The sequence below is a fragment of the Bos grunniens genome, chromosome 20 (assembly GCF_055505025.1).
Source record: "Bos grunniens cultivar Pamir isolate PY7600 chromosome 20, Bosgru_T2T1.0, whole genome shotgun sequence".
Taxonomy (NCBI): domain Eukaryota; kingdom Metazoa; phylum Chordata; class Mammalia; order Artiodactyla; family Bovidae; genus Bos; species Bos grunniens.
Window position 1 is genome coordinate 32,483,256 of NC_141184.1, and position 22,532 is coordinate 32,505,787.

Consider the following 22,532-nt stretch of genomic DNA (forward strand, 5'->3'; position numbering starts at 1 on the left):
ACTACTGGAAAAACCATAGCTTTGACTAGATGGACATTTGTTGGCAAAGTAATGTCTCTACTTTTTAATACGCTGTCTAGGTTGGTCATAGCTTTTCTTCCAAAGGAGCAAGCATCTTTTAATTTCATGGCTGCAGTCACCATCTGCAGTGATTTTGGAGCCCAAGAAAATAAAGTCTGTCACTGTTTCCATTGTTTCCCCATCTATTTGCCATGAAGTGATGGGACCGGATGCCATGATCTTAGTTTTCTGAATGTTGAGCTTTAAGCCAACTTCTTCACTCTCCTCTTTCACTTTCATCAAGAGGCTCTTTAGTTTTTCTTCACTTTCTGCCTTAAGGGTGGTATCATTTGCATATCTGAGGTTATTGATATTTCTCCCAGCAATCTGATTCCAGTTTGTGCTTCATCCAGCCGGGCACTTCACATGATGTACTCTGCATATAAGTTAAACAAGCAAGGTGACAATATACAGCCTTGACATACTCCTTTCCTGATTTGGAACCAGTCTGTTGTTCCATGTCTGGTTCTAACTGTTGCTTCTTGACCTGCATACAGATTTCTTAGGAGGCAGGTCAGGTGGTCTGGTATTCCCATCTCCTGAAGAATTTTCCACAGTTTGTTATGATCTGCACAGTCAAAGGCTTTGGCGTAATCAATAAAGCGTAAGTAGATTTTTTTCTGGTATTCTCTTGCTTTTTTGATGATCCAGCAGATGTTGGCAATTCGATCTCTGGTTTCTCTGCCTTTTCTAAATCCAGCATGAACATCTGGAAGTTCACGGTTCACGTATTATTGAAGCATGGCTTGGAGAATTTTGAGCATTACTCTGCTAGCATGTGCTGCTGCTGCTGAGTCACTTCAGTCGTGTCCGACTCTGTGCGACCCCATAGACGGCAGCCCACCAGGCTCCCCCGTCCCTGGGATTCTCCAGGCAAGAACACTGGAGTGGATTGCCATTTCCTTCTCCAATGCATGAAAGTGAAAAGTGAAAGTGAAGTCACTCAGTCGTGTCCAATCCTCAGCGACCCCATGGACTGCAGCCTACCAGGCTCCTCCATCCTTGGGAATTTCCAGGCAAGAGTACTGGAGTGGGGTGCCATTGCCTTCTCCATGCTAGCATGTGAGATGAGTGCAATTGTGTGGTAGTTTGAACATTCTTTGGCATTGCCTTTCTTTGGGATTGGAATGAAAACTGACCTTGTCCAGTCCTGTGGCCACTGCTGAGTTTTCCAAATTTGCTGGCGTGTTGAGTGCAACACTTTCACAGCATCATCTTTTAGGATTTGAAAGAGCTCAACTGGAATTCCATCATCTCCACTAGATTTGTTCACAGTGATGCTTTCTAAGGCCCATTTGACTTCACATTCTAGGATGTCTGTCTCTAGGTGAGTGATCACACCATCGTGATTATCTGGGTCATGAAGATCTTTTTATATAGTTCTTCTGTGTATTCTTAATACACAGAATTAATACACAGATGATATTCTTAATATTGTCTGCTTCTGTTAGGTCCCTACAATTTCTGTCCTTTATTGAGCCCATCTTTGCGTGAAATGTTCCCTTGGTATCTCTAATTTTTCTTGAAGAGATCTCTGGTCTTTCCCATTCTATTGTTTTCCTCTATTTGTTTGCACTGATCATGAATACATACAAGAGACAGATCATTTGCCCTAAAGATTTCATATTTCCTAAGTGCTACTTTCAGACTGCATTCGTGAAACCAAACAGTCGTGAGGAAAAAGAGCTAATGTTCAGCTTAAGTGTCTCGGGGTTTCTTAGCTCTGGGTATGTGATATTTCATCTAAGCGTCTCCTCCTCCTGTCACTAGGAGACCTCTGCCCTGAGAAGAAGCATGGCTGACTCTGTTAGCACATTATGGGCACTTAATAACAATAATCCTGTTTTTACTGTCTTTATTTATTTTATGCCAGTCACCTTTTATTATATCTACCTGAAATGTTTACCAGGAGAAGGCAACCAATGTTTCCATTTTTCAAACTTTCTGCCGCCTCAGTTACTGATAATAGCAGTGATCAGAGTCACTGTTGCACCTGCCTTTGAAATAGCTGAAACATAGGCAGGCTTACTACTTCTCTGCTGGAGGCGATTTCTCTTGGTCTCTGGAGTTGATCCCTGCTACAAGAGGAGAATAGTTTCAGAGGAGAATAGTTTTTCAAGGCTTTTTGACTAGAAGCTATTAGACAGGGATGCCGTCCTTTCCCTCAGATTATAATCTGAAACGGAAATCCTGGTCTAAGGATTAAGGATTGTCCCACTGAAATATTTGATGTATGCTAAGCCTCATTTGATCTCAGTGACCTCATTAAAATTTAGGTGTTGCAGCAAGTAAGTCCCATGAAACACTTGGTAGGCTGGGTTGAAATCACAGACTTTAGAGCTGTAGAAGGCTTCCATGATCATATGGACCAGGTGAGTGAACTGAAGCTGACGACTGTGGGTGACTTTATTGTCTCATCCTTGGAGATTGCTAAATTGAGACCAAAACCAAAGAGTGCTGACTTTTAGTTCCTGCTTCTGCCTACAATTCTAGTGGTCCTAAAAATTGGACATGTTTCAGAATCACCTAGGGGGCTTGTTGAAACACAGATTGCTAGGCTTCTTCCCTGAGTCTGAGCAAGATCCTTAGAATCTGTATTTCTGACAAGCCCCCCTGTGATGCTAAAGTCTTAGCTGGTCCAAGGGACACACTATATGATATGATGTTGGGGAGCAAAGTTAATAACATAACACATAACACAGCTTCTCTCTTAAGAACTTACCACCTGAAAAAAACATGGTCATGCCAGTTTATAGGTGTACCTTGGTTTGTTGTTTTTTAGTCACTAAGTCCTCTTTGTGACCCCATGGGCTGTGACCTCCCAGGCTGCTCAATCCATGGGATTTCCCAGGCAAGAGTAATGGAATGGGTTGCCATTCCCTTCTCCGGGGCATCTTCCCAACCCAGGGATTGAATTTGAGTCCCCTGCATTGGCAGGCAGATTCTTTACCACTGAGCCACCAGGGAAGCCTGTGCCTTGGTTTAGTGAAACACAAAATAGAAACTTCAGATAGAAAAGACAAATTCAAAACTGAAACCTGCATTACCCCCATGCCTCACCCCAGATCACTTCTCTGCTAGGAAAATTGCAATAGGCTAGACAAAATCTCTGCCATCAAGGAAGGTATATTCTAACAGGGCAGTCAGACAATAATCACATGCCTCTTTAACATAATGTCAGGTGCACTGAAAAAAAAAAAAAAACAGCAGCTAGGGGCCACTATGAATAAACCTGGTTAAGAAAGGCCTCTCTGAGCAGATGCCTTCATTTGAGCAGATTCCTGAATTGGAATGAGGTACAAGCCATGCACTTTTCTAGAACTGTCCTGGTGGAGGGAACAGCTGGGCAGATGCTCTGAGGTAGGAGGGTGTTTGATGTGCCCAGCGAACAGAGAATCAACTAGAAGATGAGATCACAGTGGGAGCCAGTAGCCCCTCATATAGAACCTGGTGGGCCACGGGAAGATTTTGGATTAAATCCTAATTCCAAATACTTAATTTCCCTTATTCATATGATCTAATATTTTTTTCCCCTTCCAGAAAGATGCCTTACAAAAGGAATGCAGTTAAAGTATAGACAATTTGGGGGAAATGCTGATGTTCTTAGTTCAGTTCAGTCGCTCAGTCGTGTCTGACTCTTTGCGACCCCATGGACCGCAGCACATCAGGCTTCCCTGTCCATTACTAGCTCCCGGAGCTTACTCAAGCTCATGTCCATTGAGTCGGTGATACCATCCAACCATCTCATCCTCTGTTGTCCCCATCTCTCACCTTCAATCTTTCCCAGCATCAGGGTCTTTTCCAAGGAGTCAGTTCTTCACATCAGGTGGCCAAAGGATCAGCATCAGTCCCTCCAATGAATAATTCAGGACTGATTTCCTTTAGGATGGACTGATTGGATCTCCTTGCAGTCCAAGGGACTCTGAAGAGTCTTCTCCAACACCATAGTTCAAAAGCATTAATTCTTTGGTGCTTAGCTTTCCTTATAGTCCAACTCTGAAAATCTAGTTATTATTGTGAAATAATAATATAAATAATAAAAGGAAAAGTTGGTTATTATTGTGAAGTATTTCTGAGTCTCACTGACCATTGTTACTCCTCTCTTGGAAATAAAGAGCTTTAAAAAGAAAGAAGGGAGATGTGGGCTTAGCAGGGAGGAACTGCTAATAGGGTCAGGGCAGTGAACTCAAGTCCTGATCTTTTCCACATTTCCCTAACCTCTCTTTTCTGGTGGCTCAGAGAATGGTAGAGAATTCACCTGCAGTGCAGGAGACCTGGGTATAATCCCTGGGTCAGGAAGATCCCTGGAGAAGGGAAAGATAACCCACTTCAGTATTCTTGCCTGGAGAGTTCCATGGGCAGAGGAATATGACTTCCATGGACAGAGGGGCCTGGAGGGCTACAGTCCACAGGGTCACAAAGAGTCAGACAGGAACGACTGAGCGACTGACACTTTCACTACTTTCAACCTGAGCCTCACCGACTTCATCTATGAAGTGAAATGTTAGACCAGTTTATTCTTCTCAGTCTTCTAACTTGCTGGAATTCTGGGTGTGTCTGATGGTGCTAGTAGGGTTTGGTGTATGGTTATTTTCTATAGCTTGACTTGGGGAGTAAAAAATTGGTTGCAGAAGCAGTGGACAGGACTAGAGAGTTGCTGGTGGTGGCCAGCCTGTTGCATTCCTGACCTCACTCGGCTGGCCAGCTCTTTTGGGATCGGGAGTTGGGTTGCTTGTGAAGAAAGAAAGAGTTGGAGTGAAATCCTTCACTCAAGAAAGAGTTCAAGTGAAAGCTATGAATGAACATGCATTAACAATCCAAGTCTTCTGAAAGTAGCCCTGCAAGTTTGTGTTTCCTCCAAATATATGGTTCAGCTGGCAAACAGGAACCAAAAGAATTGTGCTGGTAATAGCTCTGCAAGATAAAAGGAACCTTCATGGCCATCACTCACAGGCTTTTGAATAGCAGCAGTTTCAGATCCCCTTCAGGTTAAGGACCTTGAAGAATATCGTGGCCTTGTCCCAAGGTTTTGAATTCGAGAAAGTTTGCACAACTTGCTGAGTGATTTTGAAGGATATGAAGCCTCTGTTTTGGGCTCTGTGTGCTGTGGCAATTGGATACATTCCTTTTCATTTGAGACCAAGGGCAACCCTCATCTGCCCCAGTAAGAAGCCTGTATTTGCCTTTTGGCCAAATATTTCTAGTTATTTTAATTTAAACTTTGTTTCTTTAAGAGCGGCATAGCCAGTAAGTTGTATTATGTGGTGTTTCATAGCTTGCAGGCAGATCTAACAAGTACTGTGGTTTCTCAGTGCATGGTGATGAAGGGCCTACTCTGCAGGCAGAACACCAAGGTCAGAATTCAGGCTCCCCTACTTACTGGTTCTGGGACTTTGTGCAAGTTCACTGGACTTCTCTGTGCCTCAGCTTCCTCCTCTGTAAGATGGGATGATGATAGTTATTCCTTCCAGAGCCTTGTTGGGGGATGTAATGAGTTATGGGGCATGGTATTTCAATAGATAAGCAGCTTTTAAAAATATTTTTTTAAATTTTTGTTTATTTTTATTTTTCGCTGCTCTGGGTCTTTGTTGCTGTGTGCGGGCTTTGGCTACTCTTTATTGCAGTGCATGGGCTTCTTTTGGTGTGAAGCACGGGTTCTAGGCACAAGGGCTTGGTATTTGCAGAGTGCAGACTTAGTTGCTCCAGGGCGGGTGGAATCTTCCTGGACCAGGGATAGAGCCCATGTCCCTTGCACTGGCAGGCGGATTCGTATCCACTGTAACGCCAGAGAAATCCTGCTATTATTGTTGATGCCACTGTTTTTTTTTTAGTTGCTCAAATATGGTTTAGAGGCAAGAGAAGTGAAGTTAGTACCTCAAGCATGATGACAAGGCAGCAGGCCCAGCGTGGTGTTTCAGCCTCCTGGGCTACTCGTTTTTTTCCTGCTGTTCTCCTTCTGCACCTTTGGGCTGCCACACAGCTGTTGTTCTGGGCTCTCCAGGTCTTCTTGGTCTTTTTATGGGAGTGGGAGGGAGGGAGGAGGAAGAGGAAAGGATGGTTGGTGGGTTCTGGGCGGGATGGGGAATCATAAAACTCTTAAGCACAGAAACATTGGGAACTTTCCAAGTGACAAAAACAGAGAAATTCCAAATATCAGTAAGCAGCAAAGGGATCAAAGGAGCATGAAGTAAATCTGCAGGCCACTCTGTTTGTGCCTTTTAGTTACCCCTCTGTTGAAGGGCCCAGCTGAGTTTTTTTTACAAGAAAGCTAAACATGGCCTATTATAATGAAACTTAAAACAGCATCGATTCCTTTTTTGTGGGGCAAATCCACAAGATTGCTTTCAAGGCTAAGGGATTATGTTTTCAAAAGAAGTTTTAAACAATGGGTGCCTTGGTGAAAGGGATGGTGAGAGGTTCTGAACTCGCCCTCTGTTTAGAGCAGCAGACTACTGCAGCAGACTACTTTGAAAGCAGTCACGTACATGGGGATCAACTGGGAAACTTGTAAACACAGCTTTTGGATCAGTGATGCTGGGTGGCGCCTGAGAGCCTGCATGTCCAACAGCTCCTGGTCCATGGATCACCCCGCGAACATCCAAGATTCAGGCTACTGAAGTGCTGTCACTTCAGCTGTACTGGAGTCTGGATGGCCACCCTGCTGTATCCCTGGGCAGTGACGAGTGTTCCTGTCACTGGGCCTGGGGTTGGGCAGATGGATAAAGGTTTTTATACCCTTCCCTCCTCCACGGAGTTCTTGACCTCTCTAAATGAAGGGATAAGCCAATAGACTGTCTCATAAAATATATTCCTATCGACACTTGAGTGACATTTCTTGTCTTTAAAAGGAAACTGGAGCCTATTATACAGAGTGAAGTAAGCCAGAAGGAAAAACACCAATACAGTATACTAACGCATATATATGGAATTTAGAAAGATGGTAACAATAACCCTGTGTACGAGACAGCAAAAGAGACACTGATGTATAGAACAGTCTTATGGACTCTGGGAGAGGGAGAGGGTGGGAAGATTTGGGAGAATGGCATTGAAACATGTAAAATATCATGTATGAAACGAGATGCCAGTCCAGGTTCGATGCACGATACTGGATGCTTGGGGCTAGTGCGCTGGGACGACCCAGAGGGATGGTATGGGGAGGGAGGAGGGAGGAGGGTTCAGGATGGGGAACACGTGTATACCTGTGGCGGATTCATTTTGATATTTGGCAAAACTAATACAATTATGTAAAGTTTAAAAATAAAATAAAATTTAAAAAAAATTGAAGTATAGTTGATTTACAGGAAAAAAAAAAAAGGAAAGGCCCCACTTTTTAATTAGGTGTAAAAGCCTACAGAGACAAAGCCCAAGGATATTCTGATTTCATTTTGCCTTCACTTCTCTATTCCTCTAAGGAGAAATTTCAGCTGATAATTAGTTACAATAACTACCTCAAAGGGTTCATTAAGAAAGACTTAAGTGTTTCTTCTGTGGGAAATTTAGGTGTAATTAAAATTCTCATCTCTCAAATTAAAATTTGCCAGACAAGCCTTGGCTAGGATGTGGACAAATTAGAGCCCTCATGTTGCTGGGGATGTAAAATGGTGCTTTAGAAAGTAGTCTCGCATTTCATTAAAGACTTTAACATAGTTACCATTGCTGCTGCTGCTGCTTAAGTCCCTTCAGTTGTGTCCAACTCTGTGCGACCCCATAGACGGCAGCCCATCAGGCTCCCCCGTCCCTGGGATTCTCCAGGCCAGAACACTGGAGTGGGTTGCCATTTCCTTCTATGGTTCAGCAATTCCACTCCTAGGCCTGTACCCACTAGAACTGAAAACAGGCGTCTACACAAACACTTGTACACAAATGTTTTAGCAGCCTTATTCAAAATAACCCAAAAGTAGAAACAATGCAAATGTCCATAACCAATGAATGAATAAACACAATGTGATATATCCGCTCAGTGGAAGGAATATCATACTGGTATGTGCTACACATGGGTGAGCCTTGAAAAGAGGCCAAACGTGAGAAGACAAACACAAAAAAATATCCTACTGTATGACTCCATCTTGATGAAATGTCCAGAATAAGCAAATCCATAGATAAAGTAGATTAGTGATGGCCAAGGGCAGGCATAGGATGGGAAGCGAATATTAGTGCATATGAATTTTCTTTTTTAAGTTGATGAAAATATTCTGGAATTAGATAGTGACGTTGGTTGCACAACTTCATGAATATACTGAAAACAACCGAATTGTGCATTTTAAAATGCCAAATTCACATACCGTAAAATAAAAATTTGGGGATCTGCCCATGCTGTTTCTTAAGTCTTTATTTAATTTGTTTTAATAGGCTTATCTTTCAGCATCATGCATTTGTTTTAAACAGTTTGTCACAGTTTCTCAACCTGGGCACTACTGACATTTTGACATGTTGATACGATTCACATTTTAGTCCGAGAATTGTTTGTTTTGGGGAGCTGTCCTGTGCACTGTAGGATGTTATAACAGCGTCTCTGTTCTTTCCTCGGTGGCTCAGTGGTAAAGAATCTGCCTGCCAAGCAGGAGACATGGATTCAATCCCTGGGTCGGGGAGATCCCTTAGAGAAGGGAATGGCAACCCACTCCAGTATTCTTGCCTGGAGAATCGCATGGACAGAGGAGGCTAGCAGGCTCTAGTCCTCGGGGTCACAAAGAGTCGTACATGACTGAGTGACTAGTCTCTTCCCTTTCCTTCCTGGTCATTATACATTAGAAACCACCCCCCACCCTGTGAATAATAATCACAGCTGTGTCCAGGTGTTGCCAAATGTCCCCTGGGTGGGGCAGAATCGCCCCCCGGTGGAGAATCACTGGTTTATCTTTAGTCTTCCTGTGAAAAGCTGAGATCCATGAGGGCTTCTTTATTCACCACGTGTTTCTCAGTGCTTAGAACAGTGTCGGCACATAAATAAATACCTTACTATGGTAAATATGTAAATTAATTAATATATTTAGCTATAGCAGTTTATAAAAATAGACAACTATAGAAATGATTCCATGCTCAAATTAGTTCCAATGCCCTGGGATTAACTTTGTCAAGAACAGCCTCTGTTTTGGGGTGAGGGGGGCTGTTCTTCAGCCTAGTACTTTTCCTACCCACCTCCCCCAAGTCTGCAAACTGCCTTTACCTAGAGGTGTGTTCTTCTATCAGCTATCCAGGGTACAGGCTGTTAGAGGCCACCAACCAGGAGCTTCCGTAGTTGTGTGCGGACTCGGGGTGCCATCTGCTCCTCAAGCCTGAGGTAACACCACAGATGCCACCTGCAGCCCTGACCAGCACCCACCAGTCGCCGGGACTGCTGCCCTGAGGATGCCTGCGTGTATCCGGCACTGCATAAGAAAGGAAACCTACTCACTGTCATTTACAGATCTGGGTTCTGTGAATGACTAGCCATGCTTTCCCACCCAGCCAAACCCAGCTCTCCACTTAAGTATCTTATAAAAAGTTACTCAAGTGGAGGCTAAATGCTAATGACTTGTTGCTGCCACACCCTGCTTTGGGGATTGTCACTTCTCGAAGGTGCCTGAATCTTACTTAGCGGCTCAAGCGTAAGCATTAGACAAGGCTGATCTCAGATGGTTTTTGTTTTTGGTGGTGTTTTGTTTTGTTTTGGTCATCAATGAGTGTCTGTAACTCTGTCTTTCTTGCTTTTCTTTCTTTTTTTCTCACATTTTTTAAAAATTGGAAGATAATTGCTTTATGACATTGTGTTGGTTTCTGCCATTCAGCAAGAGAATCAGCCCTAAGTATACATAGATCCCCTCCCTCTGGAACCTCCCTCCCGGGCCTCCTTGCTCTTCTTCTTGCTTTTCTCCTCCTCCTCCTCTCTTCTTTTCTTTTTTTTTTCATTTTTATTTTTTTTATTGGAGTATACTTCTTTTACATTGCTGTGTCAGTTTATACTGTACAGCAAAGGGAATAAGTAATGTGTATGCACATATCCCTTCTTTTTTGGATCTCCTTTCCATTTAAATCACAACAGAGCGCTGAGTAGCATATACCCAGAGAAAACCGTATTTCTTTCTTCATTTCTTAAGCAGTGATGGTTCTGACCTAATTTCTGTTAGTCTGTCTTTTCTGAACATTGAGACAAATCCTTTTATTAAGCAGAATGCCTCCGTCCCTGTTCCTTGCCTTGTGTTGATGAGGCTCTGATAATTGGTGGCATTTCTTTGGATATGTATCCATGCTTCACATTTTGCTAAGCGCTTTTTGCATATACCGCATTTCATTCCTCACAGCCCATTTTACACATGTGAAAACTGGGATACAGAGACCACTTGCCCAAGACCACTCAATGTTAATAAGCGGCGGAGTGCAGATTCAAACCCAGTTAGCCTGAGCCCTTGAAGATTATGTGTATTGCCTTCCCAGTATCCTGCTTCTTGTTATACTTCCTCATCTGGCTGCACATTTGTCCTTCCTCTAAGCTTTAATAAAGCTCTAAAGTTTGGAAGTTTTGTCTGATTTTTCAAAATCTTGGGTGTTTGGAATAAGGACCAGATGTTCTGAAGTTAAAACCTTATAATGACTGGGTATCCAAATTGAGTACACACAGAATAGCAAGGTAGTTTTCCCACCTTGTCCTTCTGTCTAATGGCTTAAGAGCTTGAGAAGAGCTGCTTCTAAAAAAAAAAAAAAAAAAGAAGAGCTGCTTCTAGGCACAGGGCTGGGGGAATGAAAGAGGGAAGATAGGGCTTTCTCTTCCAGCAGCTGGAGGAGAATTGACCAAATGACACAGCTGCATTTGTTGGTCATTTGTTGCTCTTCGGGTGTGAGGTAACTGCACTGAATGTGTAAGTGGTGTTGGTGTGAGGGACTTGCTGACAGTCATCTCATTGTCTACTTTGTACCTTATTTCTTGTGCATTTGTACAGCTTCCTTAAGAACAGGGCAAAGCTAAATCAGTACACTGATCATTTGGGTTGTTCTTTGATGTGATGATTGATTTGGCAAACTCAGGTTATAGACATTTTATCCCAAATTAGGTAGTAAAATGATTTTTGGATGTATTATTAAATAAAGGGATACTCTATAAGTATTAGAGTATTTTATCACAGTGATCAATAAATACCAAATAACTATATGTCTTGGTGGTTATTCTTATTTTATATTTTCTCTTTCTAAATCTAGCCCACATATTTTTAAATGATAGATCATAGTATAAAATAGCATATGTAGTATGTATTACAAAGAATGGTGTACCGTATTTATATAGAGTGTAAAATGTAGTATATGGTGTTGAAGATGAAGAGGCCTTGTTATTTCACAGGATATGCTCGTAGAACTTTTAAAAACCTTCCCAGTTTTAGAACATGGCTGTAGTATGTACAGCCCTGTGTGTGCCCATATGTGTTGTAGATGGGGTGTTGGTTATTTTATCAAGAAAATCTACAATTTAAAATCTGAATTATAGCATTTCTTTTTTGCATCATGTTCTAGACTGAGCACTGGCTCTTATTTGTCAACTGTTTTTCTTATCCTTGGAGTGGGGTCTCTTAAACCTTTTAAACTGGCTCGTACTTTGGCCTTAACACTATATCCAAAAATCCTTTTGAAGTCACTTATCATATTCTGTGCAATTAAGGTAATTTGACACATTCTCCCATCAAAGCATTTTAGTCACTATGCCCAAATATCTTAAAACAGTCAACTCAATTACATGCAGAGTTGAAATATTTTTGGCAGTGGGTTTGACATGCATTTATTGTAGTATTAAATATGGGGATGTACAGTGGTGAAAATGCTTAAATTTGTTTGTCAAAAAATCTGGAGAACTGATTGGCTATCATACACATGTCTATTTAACTTACTTACATTAATCTTCTCATACCACACTGGTCTCCTTTAGAAGACACCAGGCAACCAACTTGTTCTTAAGAAGGCTTTCATTTAAAGTAAAAGATCAGATGTTTCTTTTTCCTGTATGAACTATATTTCTGGAAAACTAAATTGTCATCAAGGGAATTTTTTCTCTAGAAGAATTCCAGCTAATGAATAAGAAAAAAATCATGGATTAAAATGTCACCACTTGGCAAACCACAAATCAAAGGATGACTCCAAGTAGTGATTATCAGTGGTTGCTAACATCACTGAAACGGAGCCAGCTAGACATTACGTGTCTTCAGTGAAAGTACATGATACCACTCATAAAGTTGCTTTGCCAAAAACTGAGCCTGTATCAAACCAAGCCTCTAAACCTAGCTACAAGTTTACAGAACAGGTAGAGGCAAGAGAAACATGTTAAAAAAATACTGTGGGGAGGGAGATGCAGAAAAATCCAGATACTGAAAATTCTACAGGCCCAAATGTATGGCTTTTTCATAAAACAAATTGCAAGAACCAAAAAAGAAAAAGGGAACTTTATTAGACATCAACCGGATCTCAATATGTTGACCTTTTTTGATTCCCATAAACTATTCAAAAATGATAATATTTATGAAACAATTGGAAATATTCAATGCCTGAATATTTGGCATTATTGAAAAATTACAAAATTTTAAGTTGTGATGATATTACTACATTTTCATTAAGAGCCATTTTATTTTAGAAATACATTGAAATATTTAAGAATGAAATGATATGACATGAAATTTGCTTCAAAAAATAATAATGGTTGGTATGGGTATACATGAAACAAGGTTGTTGGATACAAAAGATTTCATCGCATTATTATTTCTACTTTGCAAAGTGCTTATCTTTTAAGTATATGTGTAGAAAAATTCAGAGATGAAAAGATACGATAAATGAGATCCTTAAGAACAATTTTTATGTGACATCCACAATAAACACCTGGAAATGAGTCTCCTTTCAGAAACACCTTGAAATATTGGTTTAGCTAGTTGAATTACATCAACTAAGAATGATTTGATTAGCTAAAAATATGAGATTCTGCAGTATAAAAATACCAGCATGAATATCTATCATTATATATGGATAATTGGCTGTTTATTATTATTTATCTTTATACTAGTTCATTTTCTCTGTAAGAACAACGAGTGCTGAAGTTTCAGGTGAAATGTATGAGGATAAAATTATGAATTGGGAAAAGACTCGTTTTATTTTTTCATCAGAACACAGTGTTCTGCAGAAGAATAATTGGAGATTTCCCAAAATAAAGGAAAAAGTCTCTTCATGATTTAAACTCTAAAGAGAGACAGCAGAATAAAATCACATGCACACAGTTTATTAAAACATATGCAGTGAAACCTTGATTAACTGGATCCCTCAATACAATGTGTTATAGCCATCAAAGATGGATTGCTATAATAATTTCATTTTAAAAAGCAATGTCTAAGAAAATTGGATTGGATAATGAGCCTAACTTCCTAACACCTCACTTCTTTTGACTTATAATGACCACTGACCTTTCAAATATGACGCTGAAAATTACACAACTGCCAAGCCATCCATAGAATATCGTGTCACATTCATCAGAGCACATTTATCAGCATGCAGGATTGGCCTTACAGAAATGGTTCATTGTCACATGTGTCTGCAGGTTCAATGCCCTGTAAATATAGTGTGCAATCCAGAGAAAATACAGAGCTTCCCCTATGACTCGGCGGTAAAGAATCTTCCCATAGTGCGGAGGATGTGAGTTTGATTCCTAGGTCAGGAAGATCCCCTGGAGGAGGAACTAGCTACCCAATCCACTCCAATATTCTTGCCTGTAAGATTCCATGGACAGAGGAGCCTGGTGGGCTACGGTCCATGGGGTCACAAAAGAGTTGGGCGTGCCTGAGCAACTGAGCATGCGTGCTGAGGAAATCCAGGAAGTCTTAGAGTAGGAAAATAGTTATCACAGGGAGAAAGGAGTTAGCAACTAGAAGGGGCACATGGAGATCTTCTGGGGTGCTAAGAGGAGATACAAGGAGGGATTTTGGGTCTCTGGCCACATTGTGTTTCTTCAGTATGAAAGCAGAAGGGACATGTTCCACTTGAGAAGTTTTAGCAAACTACACAATTATGACATGTGTAGCGTAAATATGTTAAAGTGAAAGTGAAAGTCGCTCAGTCACGACCAACTCTTTGTGACCCCATAGACTATAGAGCCCATGGAATTCTCCAGGCCAGAATACTGGAGTGGGTAAACTTTCCCTTCTCCAGGGGATCTTTCCAACCCAGGGATTGAACCCAGGTCTTCCGCATTGCAGGCAGGTTCTTTACCAGCTTAGCCACAGGGGAAGTCCATATGTTAAACTTCAGTCCAAAGTTTTGTATCTTTACATGTTTGCATGTGTGTGTGTGTGCATGTGAGTGTGCTAATTTCTATTCCTGGTATTTTCATCTTTAGCAAAAGATTTGGCTGCCTGGTCCAGATCATTTTGATTGAGTTCTCCCCTGGTCATAGGATATAGCAGAGTGAACAGCTTAGAAGCAAGCACATAGACATTAAGAAAAGAAGATAAATATTAATAAATGTTAGGGCTTAATAATCTGGGGTATTTAGATCCATTGCCTTGAAAGCAGACTTCAATAATTGAGTCTCTTAGTGGTTTCATGTCCTCAAGAGCAATTAAATTATGTAATGTACACTATTACTGCACATGCATGAATGCTAAGTCACTTCAGTTGTGTCCAGACTCTGTGATCCTATGGACTGTAGCCCGCCAGGCTCCTCTCTGTCCATGGGATTCTCCAGTCAAGAATACTGGAGTGGGTTGCCATGCCCTCCTCCAGGGGATTCTCCCGACCTAGAGATCAAACCCGAGTTTCTTACGTCTGCTGCATTGGCAGACAGGTTCTTTACCACTAGCACCAACACTGTTACTAAGGGTGGGGAAATTTTAGAAACCTTTCACTGTGATTAAATGATTCACTGTTTAAAGATGAAGTTTACTAATTATAAAATTAAGTTACCCCAACAATGCTGAAAACGGCTGTTATTATTTATTGTCCTGCCTTTTGGTTAAGCAGTATTTAATTAGAAATTTCATTTAAACAAGTCGCATGTTCCCAAGTCATTCCATATGATCAAAGCTTCACTGTAATGTGTAAACATTACACAAAATGTGTAAATCTACTATAAAGTAGATTTTGACTTTAAAGAAACATTACACATAAGTTGCTGCACAAATGAAGAAATGGTCGATGTGATCAGAGCCAGGGAAGCTAAAATGATAGAATGTAAGAGCTGGAGGGAACATTAGAAAGCATCTGAGTCTATCCACACACTTTACAATGAAGGAAATTTAGGCTCTGAGAGCTTAAACTGACTTCCCAAAGATACATAGCTGACATACGGCTGATCTGCAACCAGAACTGATATAACCCTATTTGCTGACCTGCCAACCCTCAGTCAGCCCATTTCTCCAGAGCAGAGGTGTGGGGTCAAGCTCACCCGAGTTTAAATCAGTTTAGCTCTTGGATTTGCTACTTGGGTGTGACTATGGACCCCAGTGACAGATCCTGTGCTATGGAAGAATATTACCTGGGCATTAATTCAGAGTTACAGACACCAAGTGTCCTGAGAAGGTAACTCCCTAAGACAGGTCTGAGGCAGTTGGAGAGCTCATACGTGCATTAACCTCCTTCTCAAGGCATGGCTGCTCAGTGGAATTCTGCTTTTCTTCTGCCCGTGGAAGTGCCCTTCACCCCTGGGATCTGCGGGGAGGATGGGTGTGGCATTGGATGTTGTCTCTTTTTTTAAATATTTATTTATTTTCATTAGAGTATAATTGCATTACAATGTTGTGTTAGTTCTGCTGTAAACAAAGTGAGTCACCTATATGTGTACATATATCTCCTCCCTCTTGACCCTCACTTCCATCCCACCCATCTAGTTCATCACCAAGAACTGAGCTGAGCTTCCTGTGTTATAAGGATATTATCTCTTTCTAATGATAAGTCTAAACGTGCTGAGCGAGGTTTGTGCCCTCACGTGTCACTGAGTTCCAGTGCCTGATTGTGGGCTTCCTTTAATGCTGTTTGTACCTGAGTGTAGACGCCTGCCATCTAATGGAGATGGTGTTAGGACTCATGTCAAAAGGCTTTTATGGTGAATTCTCTGGTGGTCCAGTGGTTAAAACTCCCTGCTTCCCATGCACAGGGCACGAGTTTGGTCTCTGGTCAGGGAACTAAGATCTCTAACATGCTGCTTGACTTGGCCAAAAAATTTAAAAAAAATTTTTTTTAAAGGCTTTTATGAGGATGAAAAGAACTAATGTACTAAAGTGGGTAATAAGATGCTTGGCACACATTAGGCATGTAAAAAAAAGTTGTGTAGTTGTGTACAACTACAGATAACTATTGCTATCTGCTAAAACACAACAGTGGATTTGATACTGATGCTGTCCAAGAACCCTGATCATTGTTTGACTTGGACAAATTTGCCTTCAGAGAGTGCATTGCTTAAAAATAATGGCTTTGTTAAAAAAACACTGGAAAACAGAAAAAAGTTGATAAATTACTTATATATTTAGGAATTGAATCAAGTTGGGACTCTGGTTATTTTTTCCTAAAGGGGTAAGAAATGTCATTGAATTTTACTTTTTTCAAGCCTGTCTTTACATGGGAAGACCTAAGATCTAGCTCCTTATCCATTACTTAATAAAAAGTATCAATGAGCAAATTATCAGACCACTTCGAGCCTCTGTTTTCTCCTTTTTAAAATGAGAAAAAAGTAAGACCTACTCTCGAGGTGGTTTGGAGCTTAAGTGAGAGATAGTATACACAAAAGGCAAAAACATGGTCGGGGTAAGTCTGTAAAGAGTGGCAATCTTAAGGAGATTGTGTTACCTCTTTTCCAGTTTTCATCTTGCTGCTACAAAAGGACATGTGGAATGCCTCAGGGTCATGGTTACACACGGCGTGGATGTGACAGCCCAAGATACTGCCGGTATGTAATCTTCTTCTCTTAAGTCAACAGGCCAGCAGGAAAGTAGGTATCACAGAAATGATATGTATTCCTTGTGGAAGATTTACAGTCTATACAGATCAACCAAAAGAAAAACATAGAATCTCCTCCAATGACTAGGCTCTGACGTGGTTTCATTATTTGAGCCTTTACAAGTGTTTTCATCTTATATGTGGTTAATCAACTACAGACTATGCTTCTTATCCCTCGTTTAAAATTTTTATTTTCTAAGATGATATATATGGACCAAGTACTCTCCCCCAATTTTTGTTCTTATGAATCATTCTACAAAGTGATGAATGGAGGGAATTGTTTAGGTGCTCATTTCATCAACTAGCTGAAGTGGGTTCTGTGGACAGAAGGCAGGATCTTCATGTAGATCAGCTGCCCATGGTCTGCACCCCTTACTGTGTTTTAGTGCATCTGAATCACCTAGGAACTGGAGGGGAGGAAGGGCGAAAGAGCTTAAAAGGGGGAAGAAGAAGAAGGGAAAGAATAAACAGCACACACATACACACACACACACACACACACCTACAGACAACACCATGCATATATATCCCAGCTCTGTCTTCAGAGATTCAGAATTTCTGAACATTTCCAGCCAGTTGGTACTTTTGTAAAGCTCGCAGCTGATTCTAACGTGAAGCCAGTGTTGATAAGTGATGATCGAGTCAGATAGAAAAGGAAGTGTAGTCCTGTCTTTTATGAACGTTGTATTATAGGAAGGAGTCCCTGGGTTGCCAGCCTGAGTTTCTGCCCCTTGTTGTCCAAAAGGTGGAAGCAAGTACTGGTGGCTTTTCATTTCTCTATTGTACTTGAAAATCTTTGTCTTCTAATAGGCTTTTGTTGGTTTTTACTAGAATATAAGCTTAGTCTGTTCTGTAGTCTTTAATTGAGGCTTTTCATTAATCTGTGATGGATCCCTTTTGCTTCCCACCTGAAAACACACCTCAGAGTAGTCATCTTGGGGCCAGATTGGTCAAGTGTTATGAAAATACAATTATTACTCAAAATATGGCCGGAAAACTCATGTTTCAGACTTGTTTTCATAAAGTCTGTGGCACTTGAAAAATAATATCAGGGTCTGGGAGTATTTATTCTTTGAGAATAGACTTGTTTTTTTATGACAGATGAAGAGCCAGTTAAAGTCAAGTCAGGTAAAGGAGGTGTCAATCTGGTAAAACCATTTTTGGTTAAAAATAGGGAGTGATTGAAGTAACAAAATGATTTTCCAGAGCAGTGCCACAGAAAGCTCCAAAATAAATATTTTGAGAAATGGCAATACTTGAGGTGACACTCATGGTAAAGAACTTGCCTGCCAATGTAGGAGACATACGAAACACAGGTTTGATCCACGGGCCAGGAAGATCCCCTGGAGAAGGAAATGACAACCCACTCCAATATGCTTGCCTGGAAAATTCCATGGACAAAGGAGCCTGGCAGGCTACAGTCTACGGGGTCTCAAAGAGTCAGACACGACTGAACACAAATTATTATAATACCAGCAGAAGAAAGAATGCTTTCCTAAGTGACTCCCTTGAAGGGAACACTAATTTATGTTGCTAATTAAAAATCATCTCTAATGCCAAGATCCAGTTATTTTGTTTTTAAAGTTTATTGTTACTACTTTTAAAGTTGTACCACAGACACATCGAGCAGTAAGAGTAGCTACCATCCCCTTGATGAGGTGTGTCCTCTTATAGATGGGATTTCTTTAAGAAAATCATAATCTAAAAAAGTTTGTTTAGTGTGAATAAATTTGAGCTGTAATATAATTTTGTTTAACTGCATTTGATGTTAAAAAATAGATTAGATAGGAGTCTCATTATTTCCATTGTAACTGAGTATCGCTCCCCCGTGTTTTTATTAAAGGGAAAAAAATGTTTAATACATGTTCATTCTAGAAAATTTGGGAAATACAGAAAACTACCAAGAAGATAACCAGTGGTTCTACTCCAAGAAAAAAATTTTTTTACTGTTTTGCAGTATTTCCTACCAGATTTTCCTGGTGCAGTTTTACATAGCTGAGATCACAGTATATAATAAACTCTAAATCCTGCCATTAAAAAAAAAAAAAAAGATAACCATGATCATTTCCTGTACTAAAAACTCTTAAGCATAGTTTTTTGTGGCTGTCTAATACCATGTGAATAGAGTTTGTATTTACTACCAGAGCCCTCACTTATTTCCTGAAAGCCTGGGGAGTCATGCAGTGAGACCTGGACACCCCAGCACAGTTCCCTCTTCCTTGCCAGTGGAGATGACAGTGCTATCCAAGAAGCTGGAGGGGAGGACTTCCCCTGGCAGTCCAGTAGTTAAGACTCCATGCTTCCACTACAGGGGGGCACAGGTTCAATCCCTGGTCAGGGAACTAACATCCCACATGCCACAAGGCATGGCCCAAAAAAAAAAAACACGAACTAAAAACAAGCTGGAGGGGAAACTGCAGACCCATCCTCCCGTCCTGGACTCTTCTCTGGGCTGGTTAGTGGAAACCGTCACAGCCCATTTCTTTCAACTCTGATTGAAACTGGTAGAATCCATAGCACTTGGCAGCCCCAGAAGAGCTTCCATACATCCTGTGAGTTGGAAATGTCTCGAGCTGCCTGTCACTTTTCTCTCATTTCTAACAATGAGGTCAACACTCTGGTCCTTGGGCTTATTGTTTTGCTTTAGTCTGAGTGAGGTACTGACTTCTCGTGATTTCTTGAAAGCATGCAAACAGAACCCAGGAACAAAAGAAGGAAAAGCGGCATGGATAAAAGTACGGAAAATCTGTTGCGTTATCTAGAACAACACTTCTCGGAGTTTTTCCTGTTACAGTGAACAAGATAAATGTGATGGCTTTTACTGCTCATGCCCTTCCTGTTGGCTGTAACACCCACTCCTTTCTCTCCTTCTCAAGAATGCGAGTCAGAATCCAAGCGAATGGCAAGGACATTAGTCACTGTGCTTAATGGTTGTCATTAGCCCAAAACATTTGATGAAAGGATGAATTAAATGGCTCAGTCACTAAGTTGTGTCCAGCTTTTTGCGACCCCATGGCCTGCAGCACACCAGGCTTCCCTGTCCTTCACTATCTCCTAGAGTTTGCTCAAACTCATGTCCATCAAGTCGGTGATTCCATCCAACCATCTCATCCTCTGTCATCCCCTTCTCCTGCCTTCTATCTTCAATCATCAGGGTCTTTTCCAATGAGTCTTCTTATCTCATCTTCTCACCATAAAGCTCCAAAGTAGTGGAGCTTTAGCTTCAGCATCAGTCCTTCCACTGAATATTCAGGGTTGATTTCCTTTAGGATTGACTGGTTTGATCTCCTTGCTGTCCAAGGGACTCTCAAGAATCAGCTCATAGATGCTGTCTTTTCAGTCAACCTCCCTGAAGTGTTGCTATATTATTGCTAAGATCCAGTTATCTTCAATTCTAATACCCAGTGAGAACTCGTATGAAAATCTGTTACCATAAATCCAACTGCCCTGCAGAGTTTCAGAAAAAATCCTGCTTTCAAAATATATCATTACACTGACCCTTTTAATTCTTTATATCCACAAAGTGTACAGGATGGTTAACTTGGTACAGTTTACCTACTTCTTAAACTGGTGACTGGATTTAAGTTCAGAAGCAAAGGGATTTTAGTATCTTTCTTTATCAACTATCCTTCCACATCAAATGTTTGGAAGTCTGACCACAGACTTTTCATAAGTGCTTTACAAACAATCTCAGGAGCAGAATACTGTCAGTAGATAAAGCCTTGTGTGTAGTACCGGTAGTGTGAAAGTGTTAGTCACTCAGTCATGTCCAACTCTTTGCAACCCCATGGACTGTAACCTGCCAGGCTCCACTGTTCATGGGATTCTCCAGGCAAGAATACTGGAGTGAGTTGCCATTTGCTTCTCCAGGGGATCTTCCTGAGCTAGGGATTGCACTTGAGTCTCCTGTATTGCAGACAGTTTCTTTACCGTCTGAGCCATCAGGAAAGCCCAGTACATCTCAATTATTATCATTTTAGATGGCTTTGGAGGCTTGGGTGAGAGGATACATGTGAACATCCTAGCGCCCAGTCTCTCTTGCACATCAGGTTTTTAAAATGTTTCACATTTTAAAAAAAAATAAAAAAGCTGTGATTATCACCAAGCCAAACACTCTCATAGTACAAATCAGAAAAAGAAATCCCCAAACTGGAAGAAGCTCATGACTCATGTTTTTGGTTTGTGGGATTCCCCCCATTCCTTGGCTTCCCTGGTGGCTCAGCAGTAAAGAATCTACATGCAATGCAGGAGACACAGGTTCAATCCCTGAGTTAGGAACATCCCCTGGAGTAGGAAATGGCAGCCCACTCCAGTTATTCTTGCCTGGAAAATCACATGGACAGAGGAGCCTGGTGGGCTACCGTTCATGGGGTCACAAAACAGTCAGACACATCTTAGCAACTAAACGCACACACCCCATCCCTTATCACCTATTTGCCAAACAACACCATAGACATAGCGATAGCAGTCAGCTGGGAAAGTCTGCACCTAAGCTCACAGTGCTGACTCTAAAGAGGACCTTTGTGTTTGCTTCTGTTCCTCACTGATTTAGGAAGTGGCATTCTGTTTCTTTAGAAATGAATAATTTCTCCAAGACTTCTAGGCTTTTTTTTTTTTTTTTGGATGCCTGTAATTAGCACCTGGGAAGATAAGATAGGATTAAACAGAGCATTAACAGAAGATTGAAGAAGACCAAAGAATCTTCTATTATCAAGTGCTTGTCTGAAGCATTAACTTTCAGACTTTGTTTTTTAGCAAATGTATGCATTTGACACAATGTGACCCGGTGGCTTAAACAAGATAGACTTTTCTCTCTTTCAATTAAAAGTCCCAAGTTGCTATGGCCACTCAGCTCCACACTGAGAACTCTTACCCAGACTTGTTACTCCACCATCCAGGGTATTGCCTTGGTCCTAACAGCCCAGGGGGGCTCCCCCGCTGCATCCACATCCCAGTCCCAGCTGGCAGAAAGGAAAGCCCAGCTCATGAAGTGGCGTACACTCAGATCTCACTGGACACAGAGTGATCTGTGGCCACTCCTGCCTTCAAAGGAAGCTGGGAATTCTGGGCAGAGCAGCAAATTGTCCAGTTTAATAATATAGGAGGGGGACTTACTTTGTGGTCCAGTGGCCAAGACTCCGTGCTCCCAGTGCAGGGGGCCTGGGTTTCATAAGATCAGGGAGCTAGATCTTATCACATGCCACAAGTAAGAGTTCAAATGCCGCAACTGCAAAATTCCCACGTGCCACAACTAAGACATGGCGCAACCAGATAAATAAATAAATGTTAAAAAAAAAAGTATAGAATGTTTTGCTGTAGAAGGAAGTGTAAATAGAAATTGGAGAATGATGTGTGATTTGTCACACTCCCATATCTTAAATTTTCCTTGATCCCTTTGCACACAAAACTTCTTTTCTCATAGAAGAAGAGATTCTTAGGAGAGAGAGAACTGAGCTATGGAATATGGAGATACCATAATGCACAGAGGCTTGAGGAGGGAGACACTGGAGAACCCTTCTTCTTTTCTGGGGTTTCTGGTATTG

General features: G+C 41.2%; 1 protein-coding gene across 19 annotated transcripts in view; it reads left to right on the forward strand.

Moving 5' to 3' along the window:
- Positions 1 to 22,532, forward strand: part of RAI14 (retinoic acid induced 14) — a 162,880-nt gene that overhangs the window by 109,844 nt on the left and 30,504 nt on the right. For all 19 annotated transcript variants that reach the window (XM_086361335.1, XM_086361345.1, XM_086361339.1 and 16 more), the window contains exon 4: positions 16,851 to 16,939. In XM_086361335.1, coding sequence (XP_086217461.1) covers positions 16,851 to 16,939 — 89 coding nt within the window. The remainder of the gene's footprint in view (positions 1 to 16,850; positions 16,940 to 22,532) is intronic.